This window comes from Carassius auratus, chromosome 17 (genome assembly GCF_003368295.1).
Source record: "Carassius auratus strain Wakin chromosome 17, ASM336829v1, whole genome shotgun sequence".
Lineage (NCBI taxonomy): Eukaryota > Metazoa > Chordata > Actinopteri > Cypriniformes > Cyprinidae > Carassius > Carassius auratus.
The window spans coordinates 10,590,578-10,607,351 of NC_039259.1; the positions used below are offsets into that span (position 1 = coordinate 10,590,578).

The window sequence follows — 16,774 nt, forward strand, 5'->3', positions numbered from 1 at the left end:
TTAAAAACTGCTTCTGCCCATTTTAAACAGGAGAAGAACATTAAGGTTTGTTACAACCTGCTACTGCCCATTTTAAATAGGAGAAGAATACAAACACCAACACACAAGGCCTTATGTACCCTATACCCTAGTTAGGATTTACCCTAAGATTTACCTAATACCCTAGATAAACAACGTCATGTTCCTGCCATTCAAATCATGTTCCTTCAAGCTGGCAGTAATAAATCACCTATCTGCTCTAGGCACGTGGCGCAGATGTTTAGAGGGGTCAAAGTTTACGTATTTATTTATGACTAATGATGAATTTTACTCACAAAAGAAAGGCAAAGAGGGTCTGGGATGAGGCGCTGCCCCTTAGGCTAGATTTCCGTCGACGGAACACAACTGTGAAGATAATAAAAGCAAATATTAATCACTCTGACAGTCATTCAGACTGCATATGACGTTGCTGGTGTTGAATTTTAAGCTTATATAGATTTACACAGAGTGTTTTTCAAACAAACCTTTGAGACGTATTCATTTTTTTCCCCACATTTCCACATTTGTTCTTATGACGACTTCAAATCTTGATCACCACGAAGGACCATTTTGCACAACAGCATAGCATTTTTGCATGATTAAAAAAATATTTTACAATTGCAGTGTTTGAGAGGAACGTTACCTTAGACTTTAACCATGTTGAGGTTACGTGCTACACTCTCGGATTCGGCAAACCTATAACGATAAGGAATAAGTTAAATAAATTCGACGTAAAATAATTGTATTTTGTATAAAAGAATAATGGATTATTATAAAACGAGAAGCATTTTAATTAAAACATTTCAACAATAGCCTAAAATTTCAGTGTGTCTAATATCTATTATGTCTCTGGAAAAACATATTAACAAATAATACCAATTAAATTAATTAATTAATTGTTTTTATTTATTTATTTAGCCCTATAGTATTTCAAAATCTCATCTACAAGGAGAAATAAAAAACACAGATATGACAAAAATGCGTGAGGATTAGCAAATGGAAAACATCTTAACATAATTAAAAAATTAAGAGCAAATTACAATTAATTAATGTTTTAAATAAATTAATTTGGATGATTTCTTTGTTAGCCTATATAAATAAATATACAAATAGCCAATGCTTATAAAGAGAGGGATCATTTAAATAAAAACATGAGACATCATTAAATGCGCAAGATGTCTCTTTTTTTTTTTTTACATTTTGCATTAGTAGGCTATATAATAAATTAGCTTAAATTTAAATTGTAATCTTTGTTAAAAAATCGTGCTATTTATCCGTTTTATTTTTAACTTGTGTTAAAACACATTTTATGCAATTGAAAGAACATTTAAATGGACCCTTTAATATTTTCGTTCTACCTCCATATATACATATTCGTTTGAAATAAATCGGTCCCTCAGTGTAGTACAGACATGATTTTATTATGTAAATCGCATCTTTTGCAGACATGGCCAGGCGTTACTAATGGCAAAAATACACGCGCGTGCTCTTGATAATGCGCTGAACGCACGCGGCTGCTCGACTGTCAACACACTGATAAACGGAGCCCCTCACCCCGCGCGCAATCTGGACAGCAACGGCAGCCGGATAAAAAGCGATAATACTGTCTGGGGGTACAAGAAGAACCTAAATCGGAAATTCACAACATCGACTGCTCTTAAACCCGAGACTGATTGAGTTCAGGCCTGCATCTCTTTGTTATTCAGCTGCAGCCTGATATCAGCGGCCACACGGATATGATCTAAAAGCCTGAAAATCGCTGCAGACTTTCCTGTGACCTGCACTGTTATAGCGATTGATCTCCAAGTAGCCAGATAAAGCTATATATTAAGCTTTTTTTATGCTAAAATGAAATGGTTTAATAAGAATTTCCCCTTGCATTTTTATGAGTTTCTACTTTTCTTCTAAGGCACCCTACAGTTTTAACACCAAAAAAGTTAATCACAATGTAAACACCATTAGGCATGTGCACTATTTAGTTTGCTCTATTTTCAGAGAAGAATGACAGTAGACACATGGACAGACAAGACTGCATCTGTCTTAAACACACACGACATCAACGGTTTCAGAGACACGTGCCGTGCCGTTCCTCTCCCCACCTTCATGTTGTCTGGGGATCCCGAGAGGTTTTGGGGTCCCTGGGGAGAGGGAGGCCGAGGTCAGAGAAGGGCCCCTCAGACGGCATGATATATAGACAGACAGGAGGTTGAGCCATGTGATGCATCTTATTTCCCCCTCATATTAAAAAAAAAAAAAAAAAGCATCCTGAATATCAACACAATACACACACAAGTACCCATTTTGACAGGCTGATATCTCTTATGCTCTAAATATATACACAAATACATACACATATGGCCATACAGACATCAGAAAGTAGTAATGGAGGAACATATGATGGTTCTTGTAAACACTTGGTCTTAGCACTTAAGCAGGCAGAACTCTGCTGCACTGTCATCAATTAAAAGGTTTAATTGATTGATGGCTGTGACCACTGACACGGAGGCCTCTGACAAATTACCCAAGCTCAAAACCGTTGGATAGTCAAATGTAAAATTGCATTTACTCTGTGTGAAATGCCTCTGTTCATTTTACCTACAAAAAATGAAGTGAAAGGCTTAATGTTGTGCACACTGAAATAAACAAATCTTCACTCTGCGAGCCATGTTTGATTTATTTAATAGTCTGTAGGCCACCTGCAATATTCTTTGCAACGGTTTAAGGTAAGGTAAAAATAAATAAAATTATTTACTAAATTTTGTCTTTATTTACTATGTAAGATTAAACCCACATATCTGTTCTGAACAAGTAAATGTATCAAGGAGGATTTTCAAAAGGTATTGTTCATCCAGAAAAAAAATGACATCTTCCTTTACTCACCCTTGTCATTCCAAAACTATATGACTTCCTTTCTTTAGTGGAATATATATATATATATATATATGTATATATATATATATCTCAATTGTGGGACATCTCTCAGAATAATTTTATTTTTGTTTCAGAAAAGAAAGAACAAAATAATATTGGAATGACACAAGGGTGGGGAAATGTGAACTAAGCATTTAAGAGTTATAGCTATGCAACTTAATTTGGATTTATCTTTTGTTGCGAAACGGATGAAAAAAAAAACATCGTTTTAAATCTCATTAAATCATCCAGTTTCATAAATGCGAGTTCTTATTCTTTTCATTCAATCAAACTGGTCGTTGACCTCAGTTTTTAGAGGCGAAAAAATGAAGTTTTAACGCCCCCTGTTGAACAAACACGTTCATATCATCACAGTGCCGCCATTTTAGGATTAAACCTGTCCTTCTGTCGAGGAGCATTGAAGGCCTCCCGTTGTGACTTTAGGACCCTGCATGCAACTTTGATAAATATAAAGTTACTCGATATTCTAACGATGATTTTAAAGGAATTTTAACGATTACCTAACACATACAAACACTGCTTAACCTTGCATCCCCATTCAGAATAGATGCGGAAACAGCGCCACCTGGTTAAAGAGTAAACAAGAAAATCAACATCGCTGACAAAAATCCCACGATCACTCACACATGACTAATTTCAGCATTGTAAATAATGAAACGGTTTCATGGAAGACCAATGTGACTCCATGTAAGAAAAGCTGATCAATGAACCAGAAAACACATTCCAGCTTGTGAGAAGTCAAATCTCCAATGGCCATAGCATCTTTTTCTTTGATCTGGCTCAAACATTAAGTTTCATGGGGGTAGTTAATTGAATTATTTCATTGAACTAAGTATGAGTGAAATAAGCACTTAACCCAACTACTGATTGACTATTAAGGTGGATTTACACTCAGATGGCTTCCTCACAAGAAAGGCATATTGTGTTTAAGACAATTAAACACTCATCCATGGACACAGGTAAAACAAACCCTCAAAGTACAGAAGAACAGACCAACCAAATTGTTGTTCATACTGTGAACTCACTTCTTCAGACAGCAAACACACTTGAAGCTTTGTGCAGCATCTTTATTCTGACACTGCTGAATGGCAGCAGTTTTGCTTGAGTCGTTTTAATTCACCGACATGAACAAAGGAGAAGAAGGGGTGAAGTGTGCAGGCAGCTAGTGTAGGAGAAGAGTGTGGGTGCTGGGTGGAGGGGGACCAGGCAGTTTGGGACACAGGTTAGTGCATGACAAAGTATTTAGTCAAACAAGGGGAAAATGCAACACACAAGTTCTGCCGAGTATATCACATTTATTTTTAATGAACTGATTATGAGAAAGAGAGGGTGCAAGGCCCACCTCAATGCAGACTTAAGAAACAGAAGAGAAAGACGAAAAAAAATAAATGGGAGGAGAGTAGCCCAATAGCAAAAATTTCTCTTTAACTTGCAGAAGAAAAAGTAAATGGAAAACAAGCTGACAACTCTCAAACACAGCCCCCTTTTGTACATTATAAAACTGATCCAATGAGCAAAAGCCTTAACTCAACAAATCGGCATCTCTGTTTACCATTCCCTGCCAAACACCCTCTATTACCAACACAATAAAAAACAAAAACAAAACAGGAACAGAAAAAACTCAGGACATTCCTGAACATTCATTAGATTTTTTTGAATTACATTTTCTTCCATTTTATAATCTTGGTTGAAACTTGGTCTACTTTTTTTTCCCCACAGAAGGTAATGAGACTTTTACTGATTTGTGGCCAATTAACCAACAATGGAACATCCACTAAGGATGAGACGATCATTTTACATCCTGACTGGGTGGTTTCAGCTCCAATAAAGAGAAGGTGAGGGTTAACAGAGAAATGAGGGGGGAATCTGCCTATACAGGATCCGGGGCACTAGAATCCAATGATTTAAGAGGGGAAGAAGAAAAAAAAAAAAAAGTCACTGTTGTAGTAAGAGAGAAGCAATGCCATGTGCTTGGACTGTAAAAGCAGATGTTTTTTTCTAAAAAAAAAAAAACAATTTAGGAGAAAATGAGGCAGTAGAACAAAAACGGGACCCCCCCCCCCCAAAAAAAAAGGTACTGGGTTCACTATTAGAATCCTATAGAATTAAGTTGTAGTCCTATGAATAATCGTGTCATTTCTTTTACTACAAGTTCGAAGTAAGTCTTTTAGGTCAACAGAAATCAAAGAAGAGTCTTCATTTAGTTTCTTTTTTCCTCTTTTTGAATCCTTGGTTAAATCTTTCCCCAAAATAATTTCTGAAAATATCTGGTAAGATTGGGGAGAGAAATGGGGCCTGTCAGTCTTTTGCCCAAAGCAGTGCTTGTTACTTCACACGTCCTTGGCGTTCCTGGAAAAGAGAATGAATAAAACAATGGTAAACAACCCATGATGGGAGGATATTTTGAAAGCAAGTTCTGTAAAGACTGGGTCTTAATGGATGGAGCGGCATTTAATACACAGGGCCATAGTTCACTGACAAGCTACGCAGAAATAGTGTTCGTAAAATCGCAGATGAATGGCCTTCCATTATGAACGCTTCTTAGCAAACTACAGCTCAGTGTATTAAATGCCGCTCTATCTGAAAGCAGTTGGAGATTTACTAAATCACAGAATCGGCTTTACTGACGAGATGCGCATGACAAATCTTATTTTTATTGTGCAATAAAAATAAATGATTAATATTTTTATAATATATATATATACACACACACACACACACACATTATATATACGTTTTTTTTAAATAAAAAGTACACCTCAAAAGATGGAGGTAACAATTTAATTGATCTCCATTTATTTGATGAAATACAGTAAATCTGTGGTTTGAAATATTACAACTTAAAAGAATTTTCCTATTACAATACACTTTAAAATGTAATGTGTTCCTATGATGGCAAAGCTGAATTTTCAGCAGCGACTACTCCAGCTTTCAGTGTTACACAATTCTTCAGAAATTTTCACATATGCAGATTTACTGTTATAAATGCTGAAAACAAAACTGTCGTTTAATATTTCTAAAGAATCAGGAATCATTTCCCCAGAATTACTTAAGTTTTTCAAAGTAGTAATTACTTTCAAAAACGAAGAAGAGGAGGAAAAAAAAACACCAACTACCTGTTCCCAAACTGTTTAATACTACCGGTTACATGACAAGTAGGTTATTAATCAAATTAAATTCCAACTAAATCTCTATCTATAGCTATTATACCCACACCCTTGTAAGGAAAATGTTTAACATTGTTAAATGATTTAATGTTTTAACAACATTACTTTAAGGTGCTTTAACATGACTAATGGCTGGGCCTACTGAAACTAACAGAAATTAAACCCATTATTTAAAAGCTGACAGATACTCTAATTTACAAGCATGCAGATAGATAGTAGAGAGGTTGGGATGTTCATTTTGGTTATTTTTCCTAACCGACAACTGCCGCTCATTAACCGATTATTAACCGACAAGATTTTAAATTAGAATTTAAATTAGAAATAATAAGTGTATGCGACCCGTTAAAAATACTAACATTTGTTTTGCATGGATCAGTTCTAAATAGCCAAAAATTAGCAGACCAAAAAAAAAAAAAAATCATATCATGCACCTGCAGCGCTTCTGCGAGTGGAGAATAACATCCATATATACATATTCACAAACACAATAGGCGTATATGAGAAATATTTTTTTCCTTTAAGAAAACTAAATAAAAACTGTGCAACAAACAGCCCAGTATGCAGAGGTTCAATTAATTTTTGTGCTGCTCGAAAGGAAACCGATGGCAGAAAGCGGGATCCTATTTCTCTTTAGGAGTATTTTACAAAAGCACAAATTTTTGTTTTTATTGCCAATATACACAAATAAAAGCAAACCTTTTACAATTCTGATTATCTTTATGACTAAAAAGGAGTAGGCTAGTTGCTTCCAAGGTTAAAAGGAAAAAGACTGAAGTGATTGGGCTGGCGCTGCATGTCCGCACACAGATGAGCCCTGCTTCCTTGATAATGCTGCCCGTTCATTATAATAATTAAATATATTCAGTCAAACATAGGAAAAAGAAAAAAAAAAACCTGCTCAGTTTACATGTACTAAAATGTGCCATTAAGCATCATCACCGTACCACTGTGATGCTATGCAAAACATTTTATGTGGATATGGGAACGTGAGTGAATACATATTTTGACATATATAGCTTAAATTTTTAATTCTTGTTCTTTTCTAAGCTACGGTTAAATTGAAAGGATTTGTTGTGGAGTTGAAGAGAACTAAAATAGCCTAGCTATGTTTAGAGTGAATTATAATGTTTGTAAACAATTTGCTTCGGCATTAGGCCTAATAATAAATTGCGAAATTTATATACAGTAGTGTATTTTGACCATGCAGCAAACCTTTTAAAATATTTCTTATAAAATTACTGAAAAAAAAATACAATTACTTTACTAATTGTAATAATCTGTTAAAAAATAAAATAAAAATGATGGTCAGTTAAACGATTAAAATGATCATCTCTAAAAGAGGTTGATATGAAGAAGGATTGAATCTGTAAGATGTATCACCTGCATTCTGTAGTGGCTCCGACTGGAGTTACTGGAGTATGGGTCACTCCCCTGAACCTCCACCTGCCCAAAAGAAAAAATATCATTTAAAAAAAAATCCTCTTGAAATACCAACCATTATTCAAATTCAAATAACATAGAATGACAATAATCATATAATAATAAGTAACTTTTTTTCAAGACAAGCATGACCAGAACCCCCAGACATCTATATCCACTACAGAGCAGACACTCCCTGATTTTTTTTTTCTGGTCTGGAAATTTTACAATTATTTCCAAGTTTTCTTTTCTAGGTTTCTCCAGTCATATTACAACTAGTTTTGCAACATGTTAATAAAATCTAAAATTTCAAATGACATCCACTAAGATTTACTAGACACTGAAGGGTGCAAACTCTGAAACAGTACTCCATTCTAACAGCTGTTCCACACTAAAAACAACAAACGAAAATTCAGTTTTTCCAAGCCAATCTTAAACAAGTCTGTATTCAGTGTAGGGACATGAGGGGAAACCACAATGCCAGCATTTTTTAGGAATAAGGACAATAAAAGTAAACAAAGATGGAACTGAATTTCACTTCAAGGTGCATTTCACTAAACAATACTTCACAATAAAGCAATTACATCTTATTCAAACAGAAGAACTGTCCTGCTAAAAACATTTTGTGTGCTAACCTGGTGATGTTAGCCCACGTATACAGAAAGAAGTGTAATATGAACGGTCTATTCTGAAGCTTTACAGCCATAATTCATGTTGTCCACATAACCACGGTAAAGAAATGAATTCTCTAAAAATACCTCTCTTCTGCTACAACAGCACCACACAATCATATAGCAGAAAAACCATTAGTGTCCACACTATACAAAGCAGAACGGTGGATATTTGGGCTTTCATTTAATTCAATAGATAATTATGAGCTGTCAGACAACTCTGTAAATGCTGTTCACCACAGTAAATGAGTACACTTTATATGCTTATTGTGCATTTCACACTAAGTGACTCCAAGCCAAATACAAACAAACTGAAAACACAGCAAAGAGATGGACAAAAAAAAAATGAATAAAAGGTGATCACACCCATATATTACTTAAACATGCTCCTTTTATGTAGCATTTTAGATCTTTTCACACTATTTGGCTTGTAGGGGAAAAAACATGCATGCAGATGTTTGGTCAAATCTGAAATATGGACATGCAACATCAGAATTTTGCTCAAGTAACTTGAGAATTGATGTGACTGAAGGAAAAAAAAAAACACCTTTAAACAAACACTGATGTTCTCTTGCAGTGCTAAACAGTAAAACAAAAGCCCCAGCACAATTGTGGTAGAGGTTTTCAAGGTGGTTTCAACCCCATGTATGTCATTCGACATTAACATTATGGTCAAACCAAACACAGGTTATATGGACTCAAATTTGTAAATGTTATCCTACTGATAAACAACTTAGCTGAGTGAGAAATTTTATTTGAATTCTAATTACATTTTTAAAGTCCATTAATGGCACAGCATGAGGTAAAAGGGATAGCTTTCTCACTCAACAAAAAAAACTATTTATGTCATTTAAAAGCTGTGTGACTTCCTTCCACAGAAATTCTATTCAACTATTCTATACTTTAAATAATTGTTTCAGCTATTTTTGCCCATACAATAATCATAAAAAACAAACTTTTGTTTAACAGAAATTCACATAGGTTTGGAAAGACATGACTGAGTAGATTATGAAAATTTCATTTATATGTGAACTACAATTTTAAGGGGACTCTGCAAATGATGGGAGTTCTTGTGTACAAAAACCTGTAGCACCATTTAAGGTTGCATTTTCCAATCAATATTTTATTTTTGTACGTCATATCCTTAAATGGATATGTGACAGAAAATTTTACTATACTCTTGAATTTGATAAACTTAAACAATTCCAAGAGCATAAATTCATAAGGACAAAATATTGAACAAGTGGTCCTAACATTTCAAATCTTACATCAAAGGAACTGGATAGCTATTCCTGATGGAGCTACGACATGGCAAATTACCTTTTTTACACACTCCTCCTCTTCCTGACGTTTCTCGTAGTGTGAAAAGTCGTCAAAAATGGAGGTGGTGTGCTTGTAACTTGCGATGATCTTCAAAACCTGACGCGCCTTATCCAGCGGAACCTCCTGTGTGTCTCGGGAGTTGGTCACCGGCTTATTCTCATTGTTTTCCAGACGAATGTGCCTCAGTTGGCTGTTGGGAACGTCCTTCACAAAGATCCAACGCACATCAAAGCGGCCCTTCCACTTGTCCTGCGACCACACGCCCGCACAAGTGTTGTAGTCCACGGGCGAGCGCATTTCGGCCACGCCGCAGAAGTGCCCGCTACCATTCACGCTGAAGAGCAGGTAGAGTGGCCCTTTGTTGGCCAGCGACCGGTAAGCAGCGTCCAGACGCTTATTGCCATGTTCTGTGCTGCACCAGATATTGTACTTAATTGAGCGATGGATGTCGTCCTCAGAGTAGCTCTTGATGATAAAGATGCGACCGTGTTTAGGGTTCCAGTCAAAGTCCTTGGGATTGTAGTTGTTCACCATGCGCAGTTTCTCCAGAACTGGGTGGGGCTCTGATGGCACAGCAACACCACCCATTCCTGAATTTGGAGGGGACTGGCCAGGTCCGCCTGCTGCATCCCCAAAGCCATTGGCACGGTTACGCGGCGGCACCCAGCGGGTCGGCTGGGAGGGTTGGGTAGCAGGAGGGCCCTGGGACAGTGGAGGTGGGACAGCACCAGGCTGGCCACCTGGAGAAAGAGGATGCTGGCCGAGTTGACCAGTGGGAGGCACTAACTGTCCATTGCTGAGGGGCAGCTGTGGCATCCCACCAGCAGTAGCACCTGGTTGAGGGGACGGCTGATTGGGCGGCTGTCCATTAGTGGGCATTGAAGCCTGCTGTGGGGCTGCTGGTTTAGGCATAGTCCCCTTGTTGTCCCAAGTCCCAATATCCATGTTATGTTTGATGGGAGGTGGCGGCAGACTCGTCCCGCCAAGTCCCCCCTTGGTTTTCAGCTTAGGCTGCGGCTTGGCGGGCTTGCTGGCAATGTCCGCCCAAGAAGTAGTTTTCGCAGGAGCCATGGAGGCGGAAGCCATGGTGGGAGCTGCAGACACCTGACTCAATGGCCCTCCGGGAAGTCCAGAACCAACAACTTTGGGTGCCATGTCCCCAGCACCAATCTTAAGCCCCGCCATGCCCTGATCCAAACTATTCATGCCCACGGCCTTGTTGAGTGGCTCATTGGCTGCAAAGGGAGACTGTCCGTCGATCATAGCACCTCCTAGTGTGCTAGGAGCATAGGCGTAACTGCTGCTGTAACCTGAGCTCTGTGTGGACTGTCCCTGAGAGCTGCTGTTTCCCCAGGCAGGGAAGTCAATCCCACTGGGGAAGAAGTTGAAGCCGTGCTGTCCCAGGAAAGGGTTGCTCCCCAGTGCCCCAGACTGGCCGAACATGGCATCTGGGAGAAAGTGGTGCTCTCCATTGCTAAGCTGTCCATAAGAGGCCAGGTAAGGCATCGGGGGGTCACCGCCTGTAGACCATGCTGCTTCATTCAGCGAATAGGTAAAGCCTATCGAGGGGCTGTAGTAACTGGGCATGTAGGAGTCGGACATGGCCGTATAGGCATTGCTCTGCAAAAACAAAAACAATGTATAAGTCTTCCTATTGAGCATAGTCAGTTGCACAGGCTGATAAAAACAAGTAAATGAGTAAAACAAGTAAAAGGTAAATACATGTGGGGGGTAAAATATTCACAAGTTTAAGTGCAACATTAGGGTAAAAGCAGCACCATATAAACTCTGTACTGCCATTAAATATCCTCTACTCTCCCTTGTCATTACTGCTGGTTCAAAATTAAATGAAGCTGAATAAAATAAAGTGAAGTTAACAACTAAATATGGTTTTGTTCTGCATGAATTTCAGATTACTACCCGTATTGCCAAAAAAAAAAAGTCATAAATTTATATATTGAATAAATTCTGTTATTTTGAACTTAAAGTAATAATAATAATAAAAAAGCATTGATAAATCTCATTCACAATAAATCAGCATATTAGGATTTATGAAGGACTATGACATTGATTAATGGCTTCTGAAAATTCAGCACTGCTTATAAAGTAGTAAATTACAATTTAAAGTATATTAAATAATTTTACTTCTTTCAAATTGCAATAAAATAATGTCTTCAATGTATTTTTGATCAAAAAAAAAAAAAAAAACATTGCTCTGTCCAGCCCTCCTCACCATAACCTCAAGTGCACTGAAACTTTGTACTAAAAGACCTCTGCTGACATGCTGAGTCCTGGGAAGATCGCTTTGAGAAGATCATTTGAGACTGGTCATGGATCGGCCCCCTCCAGGCTCACAGCCTGCTCATATTTTCAACAACAGCAATCAGCTTTGTGAGGGCAACAGTGGCACAGATTCCCTTCAAAAGATCCCAGCATTCCTTTGATAGGGTGAATACTAAACCCTTTATTCATCGTTGTCCCATTTTCCTCACAAGAAATCCTTTGCCAGAACACCCGTTATTTTGGCATATATTAGCGCTAGGACTGACAAATTGGAGAATTTATCATTTAAATAATTTCATTATAAAATATCTGTGCAGGAGCCCAAATGTAATTACTGCTATTTCATTCCTTAATCACCTTTCTTCACTTCCTGGTGAACAGCTGCTCAAAATTGTGCACAATTTCCTATGACTCATCAACATGCAATACAATTTAGACAGCAACTAAATATCTGCCGGTGTCATATATCAATATGTATGATGGATGACTTAACTAAGTCCACACACCTCTTTAAACAACTCATGCAGTCTTTGGCAGTGTAGAGAGCCATAGTGACACACTAATAAGAAAACAAAGCCTAGAGACCAGGATGCAATTACGGACCACATAATAAATCCTTGAGAGAACAGGCAACAAAAACAATTGCCCTACTCTTCTTTTGTTCAGCTCTGAAACAAGACCTACCTGTCTAGGCTGAGCGTTCAGGTAAGGCTCGAACTCATCATCGTTCAAAGTATCCTTTTGGGAAACAGCTCCGTTTTGCACTGGAAAGAAAAAGACATAGAGAGTTAGAGAACATAAAGCTGTCTAATGAAATGGATGTAATAACTGTGGTATCAGGCCAAAGCTGAACATATTATCTGGGAATTTTTCAGCTTACGAGTGCTTTCCAAGGCACACAACTAACAGTCATGGTACGTTTATGTACCACAGGGATGTTTGTATTTACAAGGAGATTACAATGTCAAATCCCTTTTGTTGGAGCAAGATGGTGATGATAAATAAAAAATGTGCATCAGGTGTGTATTTGCGTAAAAATTGAGTTTCACAGAAAACCCCTGGTTTCCCACTCATAGTTATGACTTCGCTGACATTAACATGCTTTCAACTTGTAAATATGATCTTTTCAACATGACTGGAACACACCATCAGATCAATGCACCTGCTGCTGAAATCAACATGTGGATGAAATGCATCGCTTGTCATCAAACTTTAGTTTAAAAGAAATGGCTCGACAAATCTCTCATATAAAACAAATTACAATCTGGCAATATATTTTCAGTCAGAGATACAAAAAGACAAATCCCTATTTAAATACAAACATCAGAAAACCTCAAACACTCATTTTACTAAAGTGTCAGATGTTTAGCTCTCACAGCCTAATTTATTTGAACATCAGAAATCAGTTCGTGATCTGATCTCCATAAACTAGCTAATTCACTGTCTGCACAACAATGTCTTGAAGTCTATTAAACTTCACTTACACAATATATAGTTATTATTTAACGTTAGCTCTAACTTGCCTGCACTGGTTTTATTATGTCCCCATCTTTTATATCACCGTGCGCCTTCTATAGTATCTTTCTTTAATAATAAATGCAAATCAACGTCATTAATGTAGCTCTAAATTGAAAACGGATTAAAATAAAAAGACTAGAAGTTCTCACATAATGTCCACGTGGTCATAAGAAGTGATTCAACCCGCGACTGGATTGTGAAAGGTTGATACCCTGAGTGTGGTGCTGAAAATCCCCTCAACAGGTTCCTCTTGGCAGCATGCTTAAACCACTACCTCTTGACCACAGACAGAAATTGTGAATTTAAGTACACGGGAGACATCTATAGCATTAAATTCGAAGAAAACACCTAAAAACAACATTCGCTCAGAGTGTAGGAGGTGTTCAGGTGCTTGAGTGTGTGTCACGCGTTTAGCTGTGCTCGGCCTCACTACTGTGCTAGGCGGCTAACTAGCGTGGACTCCAAACACAGTCTCCCCTCACACATGTGAGAAACTAAAACCTTCCAGATTCTCTACTTTAAGATCAATTTCTCCTTTAAGTCCACGTGCGATTGTTTTAAGCTGGTTTAAGTGGTTGAATTGTTAGCGGAATTGGTATGAAGACTCGGCCTGCTAACAGCAGCACCAGAACGACACTCTTATTTAACGTTACAGCACAAAAACGGCACAGCGGCACTTCACCTACCTTTGTTTGCTTGGCCTTTCGGTCTCTGGATTGGGTCCAGGTGATTCATGAAGGAGTGAGTTCGGAGAGGAAAGAGGGAGAATAAACGAAGGTTTATATGAAGCTCAGGCCTGAACTCGCGCTGCGAGAGAGAAAAAAACCCGCCTCGACGCCACTTCTGTTCAATGTTCACAAAGTGCCTCTCTTTACCTGCTCCAGAAGGCTGCTGGCTGACATTTCTCTCTCCCCGGAAACTGTGTGTTAGACTGCGCGTTTGTTTACGGGTTAAAGTCAACGGGAAATGTGTGTGTTTTTATATTCTTTGCGCCCGTCTATCTCTCTCGCTCTCTCTCGCTACAGTTGCAGATCAGACACACAATGGCGGGCTGCAGTTCCTCCACACTTCAACATGGCTGAGCGGCCGCCGCACGTTTATCTACTGCGGTACAGCGCCACTCCACGGCTGGGAGGAAGAGGAGGAGGAGGAGGAGGAGGAGGAGGAGGAGGAGGTGTCTGTCTGCGTGATCTGCGGATTTACAAATTTACACATCTGTTTCCAGCAAGTACGCAGCGTACTAATCGTAAACTAAGTTATTCATCCTATATATAAATATTATATATAAATTAAATATAATATTTAAAATACATCATTTTAAAATATTCAACAAAGTTGATTTTCTAATTCCTCTGTTCTAATTCCTCTGTTAGTTGGTGTTGTTGCTATTATTGCCAGTTGCAATTATTGTCCTTTCAACTTACTAAAGCCATTTCCTAACAAAATTCTGGAAGAAACACTGTGAATGACGAGACAAACAACTGCAAAAATCATCCGGATGTATTGGGTAGTTTTTAAGAATTATGTGGTATTAGCTTGTTTATTAGTAAAAAAAAAAAAAAAAAAAAAAAAAAAAAAAAAAAATTCCTGGCTGAAATTTAAAAGTTATCATCAACATTTCAAAATATGTCTATGTCAATGTAAAATATCCATTGACATTGTCATGTTACGAACAAAACAAAGTTCCTTCTAAGGAATTATATGTTTTGGGCTGTTGAAGAGAATAAAGGAAAATATAAGTAATTTAGTCTTGATATAACGAGTTTAAATTGTATTTGTGTGCTGTGACCATTAATAGACCATTAAAACCCGAGTAGAAATAATAACTGCACTGTCACTTTTACGCCACTAGATGTCCTCATGATTATGCAGCAAATTGATATCTTGATATTGAGTCAGTCCATTGGCCAAGTCATGGCAGACGTGGACCAAACGTATTCTTGCGTACATGCTACTACTTAATTTTTTAGCATATATAACATGTGAGTTATATGCTAATTCTCATTTTGATAGTATGTCATGTTTGAGCGCGAGGGAGTATAATGCAGATAGCGAGTAGCACTTATATGATATAAAATAATAAGCAAATGTAACAAAATCGAATAACATTAACCATAGGTTAACATGATCTAACAACAAAAAATAATTTAATTAATATAATAAATCCAATCTAATCACCATTTGCTAATGCATAATTGAAATCAAACGTCGTATCTGTTAATATTATTTAATAGACCTGAGCTTACATGAACTAAAAAAAACTGTGTTTTATTAACATCAAGAAGATCAATAGACTAAATACCAAATGTACTGTTTGTTGTTACATTAATTGCATAGTTAACAGTAAATTGTGAGAACTTATTCGGAAAATTATGCTAATTATATCTCTAATAATGAACATATGCACAAGGCAGATAACTCAGTGAGTGATCTCTCTTTCACTCGTGCGCGCACACACACACACACACACAAATTAACTTGACATGAATGAATGACCAATTAAGAAGGTGTCTTTACCGTTTACTGAATGTGTATTGATCCAATTTGTGAGTCTCAGACCATGTCAAAACAACTCATTAGTAGCTCTCACCTCGTAATTTATTAAGAGATGTGAGACCTGTGCTCTATAACCTTTCAAGCTTCGGCCTGGGCCTGTTATTTGCTCTTAAAGCCCAGTGTCAGATCTTCTAAGATTACTCTGATGGAGAAAGAGCTTGTGGTCTTATGAATTCCTAATAGAGTAAGTAATTAGCTCTCTGGTTCATCTTGTTTTAATATGGCATTTGATGTGTATACTTTGAATGTTGCTGTTGAATGTAGTGGTTCCAAATTAGTTATACTTAAACTCTTTTATCTTTTCTTTTTAGAGCTGAAGAAAAGGTGAAATGTCTGTGTAGGAAAATCTCATGGGTCCCAACTGAAACTGAAACATAGTGACCATGAAAAAAAGGAAGAAAAAAGCAGTTGTAAGTTTCACAACAAACTTTTTCCCGCGTGTCACATCTGTGATTCCTGGCACAATGTTCTGGTAATTTTTCATTAACACTTGTCCTTACTTATTGCATACAAGCACTTATTGAAATAACATTATGAATGATTGCAACTAACCAAATCTTGATCCTAACCCTAACCCTATAGTAAGTAATTAATATTACTCAGTACTTAAATCTATAATTATACTGTAACAAGGACACTAAATGGATCATGTTACTGATGTTTGTGTATAGTCAATATATTTCACAGTGCTTTCAAACTCTTAAAATAAAGGAACCCCACTTTTCCCATTTAACTAATAAAATAAAAAAAGACCACAGATTCTGTAATTTGTTGACATTGTAAAAGTGTCAATTTGTCACATGGCTAAGATGTCATAACAGCTCTGCCTCTCAGTGCTGGAAGTGACAGGTCAATGACAGGTGAATTTTATATTTGAAATGGATGGCG

At 37.3% G+C, this 16,774-nt stretch overlaps 1 protein-coding gene across 1 annotated transcript; it reads right to left on the reverse strand.

Annotated features, from left to right (window-relative positions):
- Positions 1 to 4,001: 4,001 nt before the first annotated feature.
- On the reverse strand, positions 4,002 to 14,410 carry LOC113117223 (YTH domain-containing family protein 2). Its single transcript, XM_026285755.1, has 6 exons — positions 14,206 to 14,410; positions 14,017 to 14,041; positions 12,497 to 12,576; positions 9,527 to 11,149; positions 7,497 to 7,559; positions 4,002 to 5,298 (listed from the first exon to the last, which is right to left on the reverse strand). Exons 1-6 carry the CDS (start codon positions 14,230 to 14,232, stop codon positions 5,275 to 5,277), a joined length of 1,842 nt encoding a protein of 613 aa, XP_026141540.1. The 5' UTR covers positions 14,233 to 14,410; the 3' UTR covers positions 4,002 to 5,274.
- Between the last annotated feature and the right edge of the window lie 2,364 nt (positions 14,411 to 16,774).

Bases quoted from the DNA above. Each gene is read 5' to 3' on its own strand.
- LOC113117223 (XM_026285755.1), bottom strand. From the start codon at position 14,232: ATGTCAGCCAGCAGCCTTCTGGAGCAG. The intron at 14,042-14,205 runs GTAAAGAGAGGC...GACCCAATCCAG, and splicing joins CCAGCAGCCTTCTGGAGCAG to AGACCGAAAGGCCAAGCAAA. The intron at 12,577-14,016 runs GTAGGTGAAGTG...TTTTCTTTCCAG, and splicing joins GAAAGGCCAAGCAAACAAAG to TGCAAAACGGAGCTGTTTCC.